Source organism: Poromitra crassiceps (assembly GCF_964638095.1).
Source record: "Poromitra crassiceps genome assembly, chromosome: 4".
In the NCBI taxonomy this organism is placed as follows: Eukaryota; Metazoa; Chordata; class Actinopteri; order Beryciformes; family Melamphaidae; genus Poromitra; species Poromitra crassiceps.
The window spans coordinates 66397718-66415749 of NC_139626.1; the positions used below are offsets into that span (position 1 = coordinate 66397718).

At 46.1% G+C, this 18032-nt stretch overlaps 1 protein-coding gene across 1 annotated transcript in view; it reads right to left on the reverse strand.

The window, feature by feature from the left end:
• Window positions 1-17284, reverse strand: part of LOC310775420 (NACHT, LRR and PYD domains-containing protein 3-like) — an 888839-nt gene extending 871555 nt beyond the window's left edge. Inside the window, exons 1-4 of the mRNA XM_083635567.1 lie at window positions 17192-17284; window positions 9674-9752; window positions 2222-2450; window positions 51-1851 (exon numbers count right to left, since the gene is read on the reverse strand). Coding sequence (XP_083491693.1) covers window positions 51-1851; window positions 2222-2450; window positions 9674-9752; window positions 17192-17244 — 2162 coding nt within the window. The 5' untranslated portion in view covers window positions 17245-17284. The remainder of the gene's footprint in view (window positions 1-50; window positions 1852-2221; window positions 2451-9673; window positions 9753-17191) is intronic.
• Between the last annotated feature and the right edge of the window lie 748 nt (window positions 17285-18032).

The window sequence follows — 18032 nt, forward strand, 5'->3', positions numbered from 1 at the left end:
TTCCCTCCTCACAACATAATATTGAATCTATCCAGTTGGTATGCACTTACAGAGCTTTATTGGAGGCTTTGACCACTGGCAGCAGCATCAGAAGAGCCTCCTCTGAAGCTGAGTATTTCTTCAGTTCAAACACATCCAGCTCTTCTTCTGATGACAGTAAGATGAAGGCCAGAGCCGACCACTCAGTAGGGGAGAATTTGCCTGTGGAGAGACTTCCAAAACTCATGTGGTCTTGGATCTCCTTCACAAGAGAGTGGTCATTCAGCTCATTCAGACAGTGGAACAGATTTATGATTCTCTCTGAAGACGGATTCTGCCTGATCTTTTCCTTGATGTACTGGACTGTATCCTGATTGGTCTGTGAGCTACTTCCTATCTGTGGCAGCAGACCTCGTAGGAGAGTCTGATTGGTCACCAGTGAAAGACCCAGGAGGAAGCGGAGGAACAAGTCCAGGTGTCCATTTGGACTCTGTAAGGCCTTGTCTACAGCACTCTGGTAAAGGCGTTTTAGTTTAGATTTCTGTCTCTGTTTACCTGGTTTGGATGTTGATTGTGGTTGTGACAGCAGATTGACACCAGAGGTGGTGAATGAGGCGATGACATGAACAGCTGCCAGAAACTCCTGAATGCTCAGATGAACAAAGCAGAAGACCTTGTCCTGGTACAGCCCACACTCCTCTTTAAAGATCTGTGTGAACACTCCTGAGTAAACAGAGGCTGCTCTGATATCAATGCCACACTCTTTCAGGTCGGCTTCATAGAAGATCAGGTTGCCTTTCTCCAGCTGCTCAAAAGCCAGTTTTCCCAGAGAGAGAATCATCTCCCTGTTCTCCGTATTCCAGTGTGGATCTGTCTCAGCTCTCCCATGATACTTGATGTTCTGGTGTTTGGACTGAACCACCAGGAAGTGGATGTACATCTCAGTCAGGGTCTTGGGCAGGTCTCCTATCTCTTTGGTTTTCAACACATGGTCCAGAACATTAGCGGTGATCCAGCAGAAGACTGGGATGTGGCACATGATGAGGAGGCTTCGTGACGTCTTGATGTGGGAGATGATTCTCCTGGCCTGGCCCTGATCTCTGAATCTCTTCTTGAAGTACTCCTCCTTCTGGGGGTCAGTGAAGCCTCTCACCTCTGTCACCACGTCAACACACTCAGGAGGGATCTGATTGGCTGCTGCAGGTCGTGTGGTCACCCAGAGGCGAGCAGCGGGAAGCAGTTTCCCCTTGATGAGGTTTGTCAGCAACACGTCCACTGAGGTCGACTCTGTGACATCAGTCACGATCTCGTTGTTCTGGAAGTCTAGAGGAAGTCGACACTCATCCAGACCATCAAAGATTAACACAACCTGGAACTTATCAAACCTACAGATTCCTGCTTCTTTGGTCTCAGGAAAAAAGTGATGAAGAAGTTCCACCAAGCAGAACCTTTTCCCTTTCAGCAGATTCAGCTCTCGGAAAGTGAATGGAAAAATGAACTGTATATCCTGGTTGGCTTTGTCTTCAGCCCAGTCCAGAGTAAACTTTTGTGTTAAGACGGTTTTCCCAATGCCAGCCACTCCCTTTGTCATCAATGTTCTGGTTGGTTTGTCTCTTCCAGGTAAGGGTTTAAAGATGTCTTCACATTTGATTGTTTTTTCTGGTCTGGCTGGTTTCCTGGATGCTGCTTCAATCTGTCTGACCTCATGTTCATTATTGACCTCTCCACTCCCTCCCTCTGTGAGGTAATGCTCTGTGTACATCTGATTCAGAAATGTTGGGTTTCCTGCTTTAGCAATCCCCTCAAACAAACACTGAAACCTCTCCTTCAGACTGGATTTGTGTTGTTGTTGTGGATTTTCATGTTGAGTTTCTGAAAGAACAAATGAACAATGAGCAGCTATTTCAGTAAACATGAAGAAATGTGAACATTTCCTGGTAAATGTGGATCTCCACTCCATGGCATCTTGTTATCTCATGGCAGCTCATCACTGGTGAGTGGACAAACAGGTCCTGACTGTGTGCAGCTCAGTGTGAAAGATAACTGTTGTGCTTCTGTTTTGTTTCTCAGTGTGCACCACTGTGTTAACAAATTAATAATTTTACCAGATTATCCAGAGGGATTCTGCTGATTTACCTTTCAATCCTGAACTGAATAAAACTTGTTTAACAAATGTTTAGATTTACAGCCTTTCTCACCATCTCTCTCTCTCCATGATGTTAAAGCTGTTAAAGCCTCTTACTTCTCTGCAGCTCGTCAGCCAGCTCCTCATGCTTCATTCTCCTCAGGAAGAGCAGTGTGATGTTCAGAAAAGCCTCTGTGTTGCTCCTCCTCTGCTCTTCCTCCACACCGTCCACCACCTCCTCATCCTCCCTCTCACTCTCTGAGCATTCTGCCTCATCTGGACTCAGAACGCTCTGGAACCTTCTCAGCTCCTTCCTCACAAAGGTGACGATGTTCTCCTCAAGCAGCTGGAACAGAAAAATATATTAACTAGAAAAGTGCACTCAGTAGAGTGCAGATCAATTGATTGAACAATGGTTGAACTCTTATCTTGATGTAATTCTTATAGAGCTCGGTGGCCAGAATGCATGCTGCAAGTGAGATGGGCTGATGCATATAATAAGATAAAAGAGCTACTAAGAGGGTGAAATATGATTGTTTACTTTTGGTTATTCGTATAATGCTTTAACAGTTGAACTATTTGGTATAAATATGATGCTGCTGTAACAGTCTGTATATATCTGATGATCTATATTTGATGTATGAGGGGAGAGCTTTCATGATGTGTGTGTGTGTGTGTGTGTGTGTGTGTGTGTGTGTGTGTGTGTGTGTGTGTGTGTGTGTGTGTGTGTGTGTGTGTGTGTGTGTGTGTGTGTGTGGAGCAAAGTTCAGTTTACGGCAACTCTGAGTTGCGCATGCGTCAATGTTGTATGTCGCCGCCAAAAAAACTCTGTCTTACCCTGCTTGGTTTTCAGCTTTTAATATGGTTTTTAAGCAACAATCTTACACCACATTTTTAACCATCTTGTTGTGTGGTACCTGATAATTAAATCGGGTGTGCTGTTTTAGCGATTGCATTTTTTGGATTTTATATTCTTGACTCTGCCGCAAATCCCTGACTTCTCTGTTCTCTCCTCCTCTCTGTCCTCTCCCCTCTCTCACATTCCCCCTGCTCTCCTTCCCCTGCACCCTCCCACCTCTCCTTCTCTGTTCTCTCCTCCTCTCTGTCCTCTCCCCTCTCTTACATTCCCCCTGCTCTCCTTCCCCTGCACCCTCCCACCTCTCCTTCTCTGTTCTCTCCTCCTCTCTGTCCTCTCCCCTCTCTCACATTCCCCCTGCTCTCCTTCCCCTGCACCCTCCCACCTCTCCTTCTCTGTTCTCTCCCCTTCCACATTTCCCATTTTCTCCCCACCCTCGCCCTAATCCGGGCCCGTATCCTACCCCCTCCCCCAACCCTAGACCCTACCTCTACCCTGGCTCTCCCTCCCATGTACCCTCCCATCTCTCCTTCTCTGTTCCCTGGCTCTCCCTCCCCTGCACCCTCCCACCTCTCCTTCTCTGTTCCCTCCTCCTCCACATTTCCCATTTCCTCCCCACCTCCTCCCTCTCACATTCCCCCTGCTCTGCCTCCCCTATACCCTCCCACCTGTCCTTCTCTGTTCTCTCCTCCTCTCTGTCCTCTCCCCTCTCTCACATTCCCCCTGCTCTCCTTCCCCTGCACCCTCCCACCTCTCCTCTGTTCTCTCCTCCTCTCTCTCCCCTCTCTCACATTCCCCCTGCTCTGCCTCCCCTGTACCCTCCCACCTCTCCTTCTCTGTTCTCTCCTCCTCTCTGTCCTCTCCCCTCTCTCACATTCCCCCTGCTCTCCTTCCCCTGCACCCTCCCACCTCTCCTTCTCTGTTCTCTCCTCCTCTCTGTCCTCTCCTCCCTCTCACATTCCCCCTGCTCTCCCTCACCTGCACCCCCCCCCCACCTCTCCTTCTCTGTTCTCTCCTCCTCCACATTTCCCATTTCTCCCCACCCTCGCCCTAATCCGGGCCCGTATCCTACTCCCTCCCCTCCCCCAACCCTAGACCCTACCTCTACCCTGGCTCTCCCTCCCCTGCACCCTCATCTCTCCTCCTCTGTTCTCTCCTCCTCCACATTTCCTATTTTCTCCCCACCTCCCCCCTCTCCTCCCTCACATCCCCCCGCTCTCCCTCCCTCCTCCACTCTCCTGCTTTCTCCTCTTCCCGGTGTTCTTCCTCTTCCCCCCTTCCCCCACTACTCTAAAGCATAGTACACATTTTACTCCAAAGCATGGCACCCACTCTATCCCCTCCAACATTCCGCCACTATTTAAAGCATGGCATAGCATGGCAATATTCCGCCACTATTTAAAGCATGGCACCCATGCTCTTAGTATTTCGCCACTATTCAAAGCATGGCACACACTCTTCCCTAAAGCAAAGCACCCATAAGCTCTATATGTGAACATGTGCTTATTTGGCAAAAGGACTCACTACTAAAGGCTTGCAGCCAATTAAATTAGGCATAATTTGGTTGCTTAGAAATTGACATATGTCCGTTTGCAAGATGTGCGTCTATATTTCTCATTCTCTCCCCACCTCCTCCCTCCCCCTGCTCTCTTCTCCCCCACACCCCCCCCCCTTCCCCTCTCCTGCTCTCTCCTCTTGCTCCTTCCCCACCTCCTATACCCTCCAACATCTCCCATTCCCTCCCCACCCCATCACTCTCTCACATTCCCCCTGCTCTTCCCCCTTCTCCTGCTCTCTCCTCTGCTCTCTCTTCATTTCTATATTTTCTATATTATCAATTGTTCAAATGTTATCTTTATTCTGTATATTCTTGTTACTGTTGTGTCAGCTAGAATCAGCTAGACATACTTTCTGTGAAGCCCTCTGAGACATGCTTGTGAATTAGGGCTATATAAATAAACTTGACATGGAGCTAGCTGATCCAACGGGACCTCCCGGGCTGGATCTATCCTACCAGAGCAAGGAACTCTCTAATCTCCCAGAGCCTTGAACACTCTGTTAGTGCCTGCCTGGTGCTGTGGCGGGGCTTGCCCTCAGCCCAGGCCCACTGCCCCAGATAGGGCAGCGGACTCATCCTCATCGGAGATCGGCGGATCCTACCCTTGGCCTGGTCTCTGCTACGACACCTACCCCCCGCAGCGGGCCCAGTTTCTGGGCCCTTGCCGGTACGTTTCATTACAGTAAATATCCCTTCTACTGCACAAGTACCTCTACTACATCTGATCATCGCAGTGGGCTCCTTTCTCGAGCCCTTGCGTGTAAGTGCCGTGCTGTCTACTCGCTAGCACTCTGTTTTTAGCTTCGTGCTAAACCTAGCATACACCATCAACAACAACAGCAGCAGCAGCATAACCGGTGTTCTCCCATTACCTTGTATACTGGCAGTGATTTCTCTCCCCACAGCATGCCTCCCCACAACTCACCGGTTTCGGACATAGCCACGGTCCGAGCTGAAATCCTGTCCCTTGAGTACCTTCTGCACGATCTCCTCCAGAGGCAGTCCCACCTAGCCTCCCGGCTGGCCGATCTACAAAGAGCCGCCGTCCCCTCCAACTCTGAGCGTCCTGCTGCCTCGCCTGCCCCTGGTCCATCCTGGGCAACTGTTGTTGCAAGGGGGAGAATGACCTATCTCCCCCTGTTTTCCCCTGACGAGGACATCGAAGCCAGCTTTCCAATATCAAACTTATTTATCCCATTGGATAAGCTTCCAGACCCGGAGGCTGACTGCGCCCGGACGGCTCAGCAACCCCCGGTCGAGGTTCACAAAAAATCCACAAAGAAGCGCGAGCGCCCGAATTCCCCAACAACCCCGCTAACCTCCCAGGGAAAACGAGCTAGATGCGCTAGCCCTCCTCTGTCCCCTTCCCCCATCCCGAGCCCCGCTAGTGCTACGGGTCATCGCACTGGAGCTGGTGACCGAGTTAGCTTGATTAGCTCAGCTACAGCCGTGGCTAGCTCGGCTAATGCTAACAGGCTTTCTCCTGCTCCCAGCATCACCTTTCCGCCGCCTGACTACATTCTTATAGGCGACTCTATTATTAGACACGTAGCCATCCCCAATTGCATAACGTATTCGTGTTCTGGAGCAAAAGTGCTTGATCTAGTTGAATACATCCCATCCATCATCGAGAAGTATCCGTCTGCCAACTCTGTCATTATTCACGCGGGCACAAACGATACCAGGTGTAGAGAATCAATTAAATTACAATACGACTATGAAACCCTGGCCGAGACAATCGAGAGTCTGGGGAAGAAGTGCGTGTTTTCTGGCATGATTCCCACTCTCAGGAAGAGCTCGGAATCGTTTAGCCGCATTTTCAGCAGCAACTAATGGCTTCATAATTACAGCGCTGCCTGCGGGTATGAGTTCATTGACCACTACGACTCCTTCTGGAAATCGCCCCGCCTGTACAAACTGGATAATCTCCACCCCAGCAATATAGGCAAAATATCTCACGTCACCTAAAGCTAGCCACGACCCCTCCTGCCTGACTGCACGAGAATCCCCTCAGACTGGTCACTTCTGGTCAGACTCAGCGAAGCCCTCCACTCTGTACAAACCTCAGCTCTAGCTCCCCCTCATGGCCTGGCGGGCTCATTACACCCACCTCACCTCTACCCTTCTCTATCACAACTGGTGTCTCCTATTCAATTCCTGTCCACATCACTGTAAAAAATAACTTTTCACCCACCCCGTTTTTCAGACATGGCAGTAACCCTGAAAACTTTTCATCTTTAAAAAATGTCAATACTCCTCTTATTATCTCCGGTGGTCTCTGGAATTGCCAATCAGCAGTAAATAAAACTGATATAATCTCCGGTCACACCCTCTCTCAATCTCTCCTCTTTCTCGCCCTCACGGAAAATACTGCCACCCCAGCTGCTCTCTCCTCTGCCTTTTCATTCTCACACACCCCCGAGCCTCTGGCCGAGGGGGGGGGGCACTGGGCTTCTTATATCACCTAAATGGACATACACGGTCACCCCTCTTTCCCATCTCTCTCTTTCCTCCTTCGAAGCTCACTCTGTCACTGTTTCCCTACCCATTAAACTTAGCATCATAGTCATTTGCCGCCCACCTTGGTGATTTCCTAGAGCAAATGGACACCCTCCTCTCCATATATCCTGAAGATGCCACACTGCTCATCCTGTTAGGTGACTTCAATATCCCGGCCGCGACACTTCAGACCTCTTTTTTCACTAGTTTTTTCTCATCTTTTGATCTCTCTCTGTCCCTATCTCCTCCCACTCATAAAGCCGGAAATTCTCAACCCTCCACCCCCTCCCATCCCCTTCCCTCACTGCCGACGATTTCATGACCTTCTTCACCAAGAAGGTAGATGACATCAGCTCTGCTTTCCCCCCTCCAGTCACCAACAGCAGTTTTTCCGTCACCAGCACACACTCTCTGACCCCCCCCCACTGGTCTTGCCTCCTTCTCTCCCCTCTCCCCTGAAGATGTACTCAAACTCATTATGTCCAACCGTGCTACCTCCTGCCCCCTCAATCCTATCCCCTCCTCTCTCCTCCAGGCTATCTCCTCTGATATTTCCCATTTTCTCACTTCCTTCATCAATTCATCCTATTTCTGGTTCTGCACTTTCTTGGTTTACTTCTTATCTTTCTGATCGCTCATACCAGGTGTTATGGCGAGGTGCCCTCTCTAGACCCTCCACTCTTACCACTGGTGTACCCCAGGGCTCAGTCCTGGGCCCTTTCCTTTTTCTTCTTTACATCAGATCGCTCGGCCATGTGATAGCCTCTCACGGTTTCTCCTACCATTGTTACGCTGATGACACGCAACTTTTCCTTTCTTTCCCCCCCTCTGACACCCAAATTGAAGCCCGCCTCGCCTCCTGCCTCAATGACATCGCAGCCTGGATGTCCGCACACCATCTCAAATTGAACATTGACAAAACTGAGCTCCTCTTCCTCCCGGCTAAAGACTGTCCTCTCAGTGACCTCTCCATCTCCATTGAAAACACTACCGTACTGCCCTCTCAAACAGTTAAAAACCTCAGCATAATCCTTGATAACCAGCTATCTAACTCAGCCTTCATCGCAGCCACTGCCCGCGCCTGTAGATTTTCACTCTACAACATCCGTAGGATTCGGTCCTGTCTCTCAGTAGAGGCGACTCAACTCCTGGTCCAGGCATTGGTTTTCTCCCGCATGGATTATTGCAATGTTCTGTTGGCCGGGTTACCTGCATCTGCTATCCGACCTCTTCAACTAATTCAAAACTCTGCAGCCCGTCTGGTGTATAACCTGCCCAAATTCTCTCACGTCACTCACCTCTTCCATAAACTCCATTGGCCTTCCATCCTTTCACGCATCAAATTCAAGTCGCTAGTACTGGCTTACAGGGCACTCCACCGGTCAGCCCCTATGTATCTACAATCCATGGTTAAGCTCCAACCATTGCATAGCTCTCTCCGTACCTCCACCCGTCCTGTCCGTCTAGCCCCTCCATCAATCTGCGGACCTGGGGGTCGCTCATCTAGATCCCGACTCTTTTCCTCTTTGGCGCCACAATGGTGGAATGAGCTCCCCCTTTCGGTCAGTTCAGCTGAAACACTGCCTATTTTCTGTCGTAGACTAAAGACTCACCTATTTGGACTATATTTTGGCCCTACCGGATCAGACCTTTCTTAAGTGCTACTTTTCAATTGTCGATTGTTTACCTTGCTTATTGTTTGCTATGTCTTTATAAGTGATACTTTTTATAAGTGTTTGTTGTTTTTTACCTTGTTCATTGCTTGATATATTTTTCTGTATTGTTGCTGATAATGTGTATTCTTTGATTTTATGTTATACTGCACTGTATTGTATTGCTTTGTAAGTCGCTTTGGACAAAATCGTCTGCTAAATGACACAAAGTAAAGTAAAGTAATGTGTGTGTGTGTGTGTGTGTGTGTGTGTGTGTGTGTGTGTGTGTGTGTGTGTGTGTGTGTGTGTGTGTGTGTGTGTGATATTGAATGTTTAGTCTCTAATGACATTTCTGTTCCATGTTCACATATCCGATCTCCAGGTGTGTGTGTGTGTACATGCCTGCACATATATTTATTTACATGTACTACTTATATAATGGATGGTAATGTCTTGCTCTCCTGAAAGAAAATATAAAATATTGGAGGGATGATCCAGAAGAAGGCGTCAATGTAACATTAAGGATGTCAACTGCCATAAAAGACAAGAAGGGAAGAGATAATGGCATCATTGATGATTTCACCGATGTCACTCTTGACATAACGATGTCACTGTTGAAGGATATGATGCCACAGTGATGATGTCACTGTTGAAGGTTTTAATGATGTCAATGAGACGATGATGTCATCAGTAATGGTGTCATAATGGATAATGCACACACTCTCTGGTGATGTTACACCTGACATGATGTCACTTTTGAAAGTTGGTGGTTTCAACTTATGATGTCATACGTATGATGTCATCACAGTCATCACAAGGAGGGAACAGACAGACAGACAGAAATGACCGATCGCATAATCTTCGCCTCTGGTGGAGATACATTTCTGACTGAATCATGGAACACAACATCACATCCATCAGAGACTGAAAGCCTTCTGGTCTAAAGATTGCAGCATGGAGAGTGAATGTTTGTTTTGCATTTGACTTGTTGTTTATTTACACACCATGAATATGGACTCCAGGTCTGTTTGATGCTCCTGGACAGACTGATCACTGGTAACCTCTGACCTCTCCTGGTGACCTCTGGGGGGGAAACAAAACATGTGATATTAGGTCATAGGTCTGAGGTCATATTATCACTCTCACACACACACACACACACACACACACACACACACACACACACACACACACAATATTGTCTTCTCTAATGTCGACATGAGGGTGGAGGGAGGGGCTTCCGTTCGCCTCGGTTTCTAACCTCGAGCCATATCCAAACCCTAACCCCAGCCAAGTGGCTTTCTTTGCCTAACCCCAACTGCATGCGTCCAAATACAACGCAAAAGTCATGTGACAAAGTGACAGAAATCAATGACAAGATGTTAGAGTCTGTGATGGTACGGATGCCAACAGTGACCACTATCTGGTGACAGCTACAGTAACATCAGGCTGAAACTCCAAGAAGTAAAACAGCAGAGTCAACGCAGCAGACGACTCGACATGAACAAACAGATGTCAGAATAGAACATTGTTGGAGCTGATACATCGCTGTGCTCTTGGTGCCCTGGATGATTCAACTGATGAGGACTCTGATCCACTGGGAAACCATCAAGAACACCTATGTGGAGACAGCTGCCATGATCCCGCCTACAGAGAGAAGAAGAAGAAGGAGTGGCCAACACCTGGCAGAAAACATATGAAGGTCAAGATGTTGAACACCAAGTCACTGAGGCTCCAGAAACAGCTCCAAGAAGTCTATACGACCAAGGATAGGGAGGTCAAAAAGAGTGCAAGGAATGACAGAAATGCCTTTGTTAAGATGCCAGCCTGCACAACAGAGTGGACAGCTTGAAGAGGTAAAATAAGTGCTATAAAAAAATCACCAAACTACTCTGTGGTAAAAACATCATCCAATCTGCTCCTGTAAAAGACAACATCTTAACAGAGAGGGGACAGGCAGCGAGATGGATGCAGCACTTTCATGAAGACCTTAAGCACCCTGAACCAGAACATCCTGCTAACCCTGCACACCTGCAGATAACATACTCAACATCAACACCAGCCCTCTGACTCAAACAGAAGTCAAGAGTGACATTAAAGTAACAGAGAAGGGGAAAACTGCAGGCACTGACTCCATTCATGCCCGGATACTGAAGACTGACCTCAACACCTCAGTTAAGGTCCTCACAGACCTGTTCAGAAACATCTGGATACTGAAGACTGAGCTCAACACCTCAGTTAAGGTCCTCACAGACCTGTTCAGAAACATCTGGATACTGAAGACTGACCTCAACACCTCAGTTAAGGTCCTCACAGACCTGTTCACAAACATCTGGATACTGAGGACTGAGCTCAACACCTCAGTTAAGGTCCTCACAGACCTGTTCAGAAACATCTGGATACTGAAGACTGACCTCAACACCTCAGTTAAGGTCCTCACAGACCTGTTCAGAAACATCTGGATACTGAAGACTGAACTCAACACCTCAGTTAAGGTCCTCACAGACCTGTTCACAAACATCTGGATACTGAAGACTGACCTCAACACATCAGTTAAGGTCCTCACAGACCTGTTCACAAACATCTGGATACTGAAGACTGACCTCAACACCTCAGTTAAGGTCCTCACAGACCTGTTCACAAACATCTGGATACTGAAGACTGACCTCAACACCTCAGTTAAGGTCCTCACAGACCTGTTCAAAAACATCTGGATACTGAGGACTGACCTCAACACCTCAGTTAAGGTCATCACAGACCTGTTCAGAAACATCTGGATACTGAAGACTGACCTCAACACCTCAGTTAACTTGTACCCTCCTAGTCCATCTGATGGACTTTTCCTGCATTCGCGTATGGGCCGTTTCAACATTTTTTGAGTATATGGTCTTAAATTAAGGCTAGGTATTTTTTTGGGGGTATTTGACAAAAATCAATCATAGTTATCATCTTTATACGATCCTAAGACCTATTTTCAAAAATACTCAATTTACTCTTGGTCCATCTGATGGACCCATTGACTTCCATTGAAACCACTCTATTGGTACTCCCAGCAAATTTTCACAAAATTAATTTATTTCATTTATTTCAGCGGGCATCCTGGACCAAATACCTTGAACTTTGACCTTAATATCTAACCTTGGAGTTGGTAGAAATTTTGGGGGAGTTACATGGTCTCAAAGTCCATTGCATAGTTGTCCCATTGATTTCAATGTTAATTTTGCACAAAAAGAACATTTTGTTTTTTACTTCCAGCTATTTTTAAAAAAAATCATTATTTCCTTGATGTTACACATCTCACCTTGACTCAAGCGGTTAAAATTGTAGTTTCTAATGTGTTTGCCTATTTCCCCATATTCCCCCAGTTTTGGCATAGCAATCAATTCCATACAGTTTACATGAAATGTAAAAAAAACTGATTCCTATGCCAAAGAGGGGAAAATATTATAAAACTGAATTTGACAGTCCACACTACTGATTTGAAGCATTTAGACCAGGATAGATGCTGGACTAAAGCTCGTTTGTGTTTTTTGGGGAAAATGGCTGGTAGTCCAAAACATGCGCTTTTTGGATTTTTGGCTCAAAATATGAAAAAATACTATTTTTTACAAAAAATCACAAAAAATACAAAAACCCACTGATGACATCATCAGTAATGTCATCAGTGACATATTATTGACAAAAAAATCATCTCATGACATCACTGATGATGTCATAGGCTAGTGATGTCATAGCTATTGTGACATCATGCCTGCAAATCTTTGATACTAGGCATCTTGCAGTGGTGACTTTTGTAAAACACCCCAACCTGCCCATAATATCAGACCCAAAGCCAGTTTGTCTTTATGGAAATGGGGAAAAAAATTACTTTTTTTTTTTTTATGTACTTTTTTTTTTTTACTGTACTTACTGTACACTGGCATTTGAGGGGTTAAAATTCGAATAGGTATGAAATGTTGGTATGAGGTATTAGGGAAGAAGTTACCAATGAATTATAAACAGTCAAAAATTTAAAAATTTAAATTAATATTTATAAATTAGTACAGTATTCCCGTCAAGGTCCATCAGATGGACCAACGCGAGATTGAGGATTCCGTGCCTGCAGGGTACAAGGGTTAACTCATTCATGGCCAAAGACGTCTTTGACGTGTTATCAGGAATAGCCCAGAGGGCCAATGACGTGTTTGACGTGTTTTTGTTTTTATTAGTACAGCGCGTAGTTCAAAGACTTCCCCAGTCTGTGACATGTTATCAGGTCCCTAGCCTCAAAGCCAAGCCGACAACACGTTATCAAACACATACCGCAGCTGTTGTTTTGAAATGGAAGAGGAGGAGAAAACGGAGAAACGCTGCCTGTTGCATAGAGGAGAAACGCCATTGAAACACCCCTCGGCGCGCTGCGCTGGTCGCCTCTGCTGCAGGGCGAACCTGGTTTGATTTGTTCGCGGAAGTCAAACCAACATGATCGATCCGGTTCCAGCGCCTGGTCCCAAAGCCAAGCCGACCCCGTTCCTGTGTCGCAGCATTCGTCCCAGCCCGAACGAGAGGAGGCTAGACGCTGATCTCAGACCAGTTTGGTGTCCCTCCTATGCTAATTTGCGGGGCGATCAGTAGTGTTCCCTGGGAAGAGGTGCGATCCAGCAGCAGCTGTGGACAGAACTCTCTCTCTGTGTGTGTGTGTGTGTGTGTGTGTGTGTGTCTGTGTGTCTGTGTGTCTGTCTGTCTGTGTGTCTGTCTGTCTGTCTGTCTGTGTGTGTGTCTGTCTGCACACTCACTCACACTGAGTAAACTGTATTGTTGAATGTAAAAAAAGCACTTCATGTATATATATATATATATATATATATATATATATATATATATATATATATTTTGTCATTTGTGTAATAACGAATAATATTTACATGTCTGATGTCAATACAGTTCAAAATAAAAGAATTGAGAGCGAGTTCTGCCTGAGATTGTGTATTTTACAAAAATGGCCTTTTCTCCTGTTTGTCTTCTCAGAGAGACCTTTTTGGTGAAAACAGGGTGTATATAAATGGCTATAAGTAGAGTACAGAACATGCTAAAAGCTCACTTTTTTTTCCTGGTGAACCCAGAGACATACATCTTCATTTTGAGGTATTGCAAATCACTTTGGTGCTAATAGATAATTTACTGTGGGTCTTGAAAGATGACCAACAATTATGAAAATCTTTGGCCTGTGCTAAATATTGGCAGTCCTAAACTGACCATGAATGAGTTAAGGTCCTCACAGACCTGTTCAGAAACATCTGGATACTGAAGACTGACCTCAACACCTCAGTTAAGGTCCTCACAGACCTGTTCACAAACATCTGGATACTGAAGACTGACCTCAACACATTAGTTAAGGTCCTCACAGACCTGTTCACAAACATCTGGATACTGAAGACTGACCTCAACACATCAGTTAAGGTCCTCACAGACCTGTTCACAAACATCTGGATACTGAAGACTGACCTCAACACCTCAGTTAAGGTCCTCACAGACCTGTTCAGAAACATCTGGATACTGAAGACTGAGCTCAACACCTCAGTTAAGGTCCTCACAGACCTGTTCACAAACATCTGGATACTGAAGACTGACCTCAACACCTCAGTTAAGGTCCTCACAGACCTGTTCACAAACATCTGGATACTGAGGACTGAGCTCAACACCTCAGTTAAGGTCCTCACAGACCTGTTCAGAAACATCTGGATACTGAAGACTGACCTCAACACCTCAGTTAAGGTCCTCACAGACCTGTTCACAAACATCTGGATACTGAAGACTGAACTCAACACCTCAGTTAAGGTCCTCACAGACCTGTTCACAAACATCTGGATACTGAAGACTGACCTCAACACCTCAGTTAAGGTCCTCACAGACCTGTTCACAAACATCTGGATACTGAAGACTGACCTCAACACCTCAGTTAAGGTCCTCACAGACCTGTTCACAAACATCTGGATACTGAGGACTGAGCTCAACACCTCAGTTAAGGTCATCACAGACCTGTTCAGAAACATCTGGATACTGAAGACTGACCTCAACACCTCAGTTAAGGTCCTCACAGACCTGTTCAGAAACATCTGGATACTGAAGACTGACCTCAACACCTCAGTTAAGGTCCTCACAGACCTGTTCACAAACATCTGGATACTGAAGACTGACCTCAACACATCAGTTAAGGTCCTCACAGACCTGTTCACAAACATCTGGATACTGAAGACTGACCTCAACACATCAGTTAAGGTCCTCACAGACCTGTTCACAAACATCTGGATACTGAAGACTAACCTCAACACCTCAGTTAAGGTCCTCACAGACCTGTTCACAAACATCTGGATACTGAAGACTGACCTCAACACCTCAGTTAAGGTCCTCACAGACCTGTTCACAAACATCTGGATACTGAAGACTGAGCTCAACACCTCAGTTAAGGTCCTCGCAGACCTGTTCACAAACATCTGGGACAGAAATGTCATTCCTGAGGACTGGGCCAAAGGTCAGACAATCAGTCCAAAGAAAGACAATCTACAAAACTGCAACCCCTAGGGGGCATGGGGGTGTTTTAGTAAGCGCTGTCGCCTCACAGCTAAAAGGTCCTGGGTTCGATTCCCACCTGGGACGCTGTGAGCGCTGAAGGAGTGCGTGCCTGTCCGCATGTCCTCGAGTGCCCGCCGCCCGGGTGGGGTCATCAAAAGGGCCTTTCTGTGTGGAGTTTGCATGTTCTCCCCATGCCCCCTGGGGGTTTCCTTCATATAGGAACCCCACACCAAAACATGCAATATCCTGGTCGCTGATGTGGTGCCACCTCTGATCGTTAGGGGCGCCTGTTCAGAGGGAGGTGAACTGGTTGGAATAGCGTGAACCTCCCACGTGCTATGTTCTACCGGTGAAGCTTCCCCTGTCAGGTGAAAAGAAGCGGCTGGCTAACTGCCCATGTCTCGGAGGAAGCATGGAGCCAGTTTCGGCTCTCCCCAGATCGGCAGAGGGTGGAGCCGCAACCAGGATAAATAAATAAAAATTAGCACTAACGGGGGATAAAAATGGGATAAAAAAAATCTGCGGGGGGGGGGGGGGGGTCGGGCTAGAGGATAGAGCTAGAGGATGTGACGTCTAGCGCGTTCACAAGCTTGTCTCTTGTCCTAGACGCTAACAGGAAATGGCTGAAGTAGCTTTTAACGTTACGTTCGTCGCTAGCTGCTAGCTAAAGGAAACAACAACACAGACTCCAGAAAAAGTCCAGACTAAATAAATAAATATTTATCTAATGAAGCCCGTCTGGCCAGACAGCAGCAATGTGACCGACATCGGGGGGAAACTAGAGTCAGGACTGTGTGTTCGGTTCATGAAGGAAACTTGCTGCTATAGCTACAACGTTATGTGGTTTTGACCAGATAACGTTAGCTGCTTGCTAATGGATTTTCAAGATTCAAGATTTTTACTGTCACTCCGTAGTACAAGTATCTGACCACCTGGTCAGAAACTCTGCTAATATTACCGTCTTGTGTGAAGTAATGCAACCCTAACGTTACTACCGTTATGCTTATGGTCATGGAACATTATTGTTTGACTGCATTTAGCTGCGGTGGTGAGTCTGCCTGAACGTTAGCTTGATGCTATACGCGGCTAACTAATAGATTTAGCTATATTTATAGAAATTACCACCAGCCCCACTAATAACGTTACTGTCTTGTGTTGATAATGAATCTAACAGTCGGAAATATGCCTAACGTTAGCCTACTGTCTGTTATGCTTACGGTACATTGTTTGACTGTTCAGTTTGGACGGTACCGTACATACAGGGGGAGCAGGCTATTTCCTGGCTTGTGCTAACATGAGTATCCACTTCCCGCAGCCAGCAGGCTCTGACTGCAGTTGGCTGCAGTGGGACTGCACATACTAGTAACGTTAGCTTGATGCTAATCGCGGCTAACTAATATTAATTTACATTTATAGAAATTACCACCAGCCCCACTAATAACGTTACCATCTTGTGTGGATAATGAATTTAACAGTCGTAAATATGCCTAACGTTACTGTTATGCTTATGAAACATTGTTTGATTGTTCAGTTTGGTCAACTCCAGGCATTACACGGTACCGTACATACAGGGGGAGCAGGCTATTTCCTGGCTTGTGCTAACATGAGTATCGACTTGCCCGCAGCCAACGCAAGCCAAAACACGACCAAACATGCCACAATAACGTCCCCTAATTCATCCAGAATCCTTCCTGGGCATCTCGAGGCTGATCTGACCGATAAATTGTCCAGGTTGCCGTTTTCAAGTGACTTTTATGAGTTAACGTTACAAAGCAACGAACAGCTCTGCTGTTGCCAGGCAACTGCTTGTGCGCGTGCGAGTATGGTGCCCGCGCGTCAGCTCGTTCACACGCTGCCTGCAGTTAGACTAACGGCCACCGGCGTCAGTAATAGTGAGTATTGACGGATTGGGCCTTTAAAATGCTTTTTTAATGCTAACATGATATCGTAACAACAGCATGTTGACTTACTTTGTTTTAGAAGAATGTTGACTTTTAAAGTTCATAGACCAGTCACTCTTCATGGACACACAGCTGGGCCCTGGAGAGTCTGCTCTCTCCTGCTGGATCCTGAGAGAAACAGGATTGACAAAAAAGAGGAGGTTTAACCTCAAGAAAATCTGGATTTTGACCAGAAGGTCACAAGTTCAAATCCCTACATACAACTTAAAAAACAAACAAACAAGATAAATGTTCCATATTGTTAATATCTTAATCTCTTCTGAGGGATTTGTTCTTTATAATGTTTTGTTAATGATAACATTATGTAGTAACATATTATGTTGATTTACTTTGTTTCAGAAGGTGGTTGTCCTTTCAATTGAGGAGGTCTATCCATAGACCAGTCACTCTTCATGGACAGACAGCTGGGCTCAGGAGAGTCTGCTCTCTCCTGCTGCATCCTGATATAAAGAGGAGAGACAAAAGAAAATCAGTTTCAGCAGCTTTTTGGCCAGAAGGTCACCAGTTAAAATCCTTACATAAAAACAAGAGCAATGTTACATATTGTTAATATCTTAATCTCTTCTGAGGGATTTGTTCTTTATAATGTTTTGTTAATGCTAACATTATGTAGTAACATATTATGTTGACTTGCTTTGTTTCAGAAGGTGCTTGTCTTTTAAATTCCATAGGTCTATCCATAGACCAGTCACTCTTCATGGACACACAGCTGGGCTCAGGAGAGTCTGCTCTCTCCTGCTGCATCCTGATAGAAACATTATGAAGACAGTGAAGGTATCTCTGTCTTTATGAAGAAGACTTTGATGCTGTAACTAACATGATAATGACTTACATCTTTTCAGGAGGATCT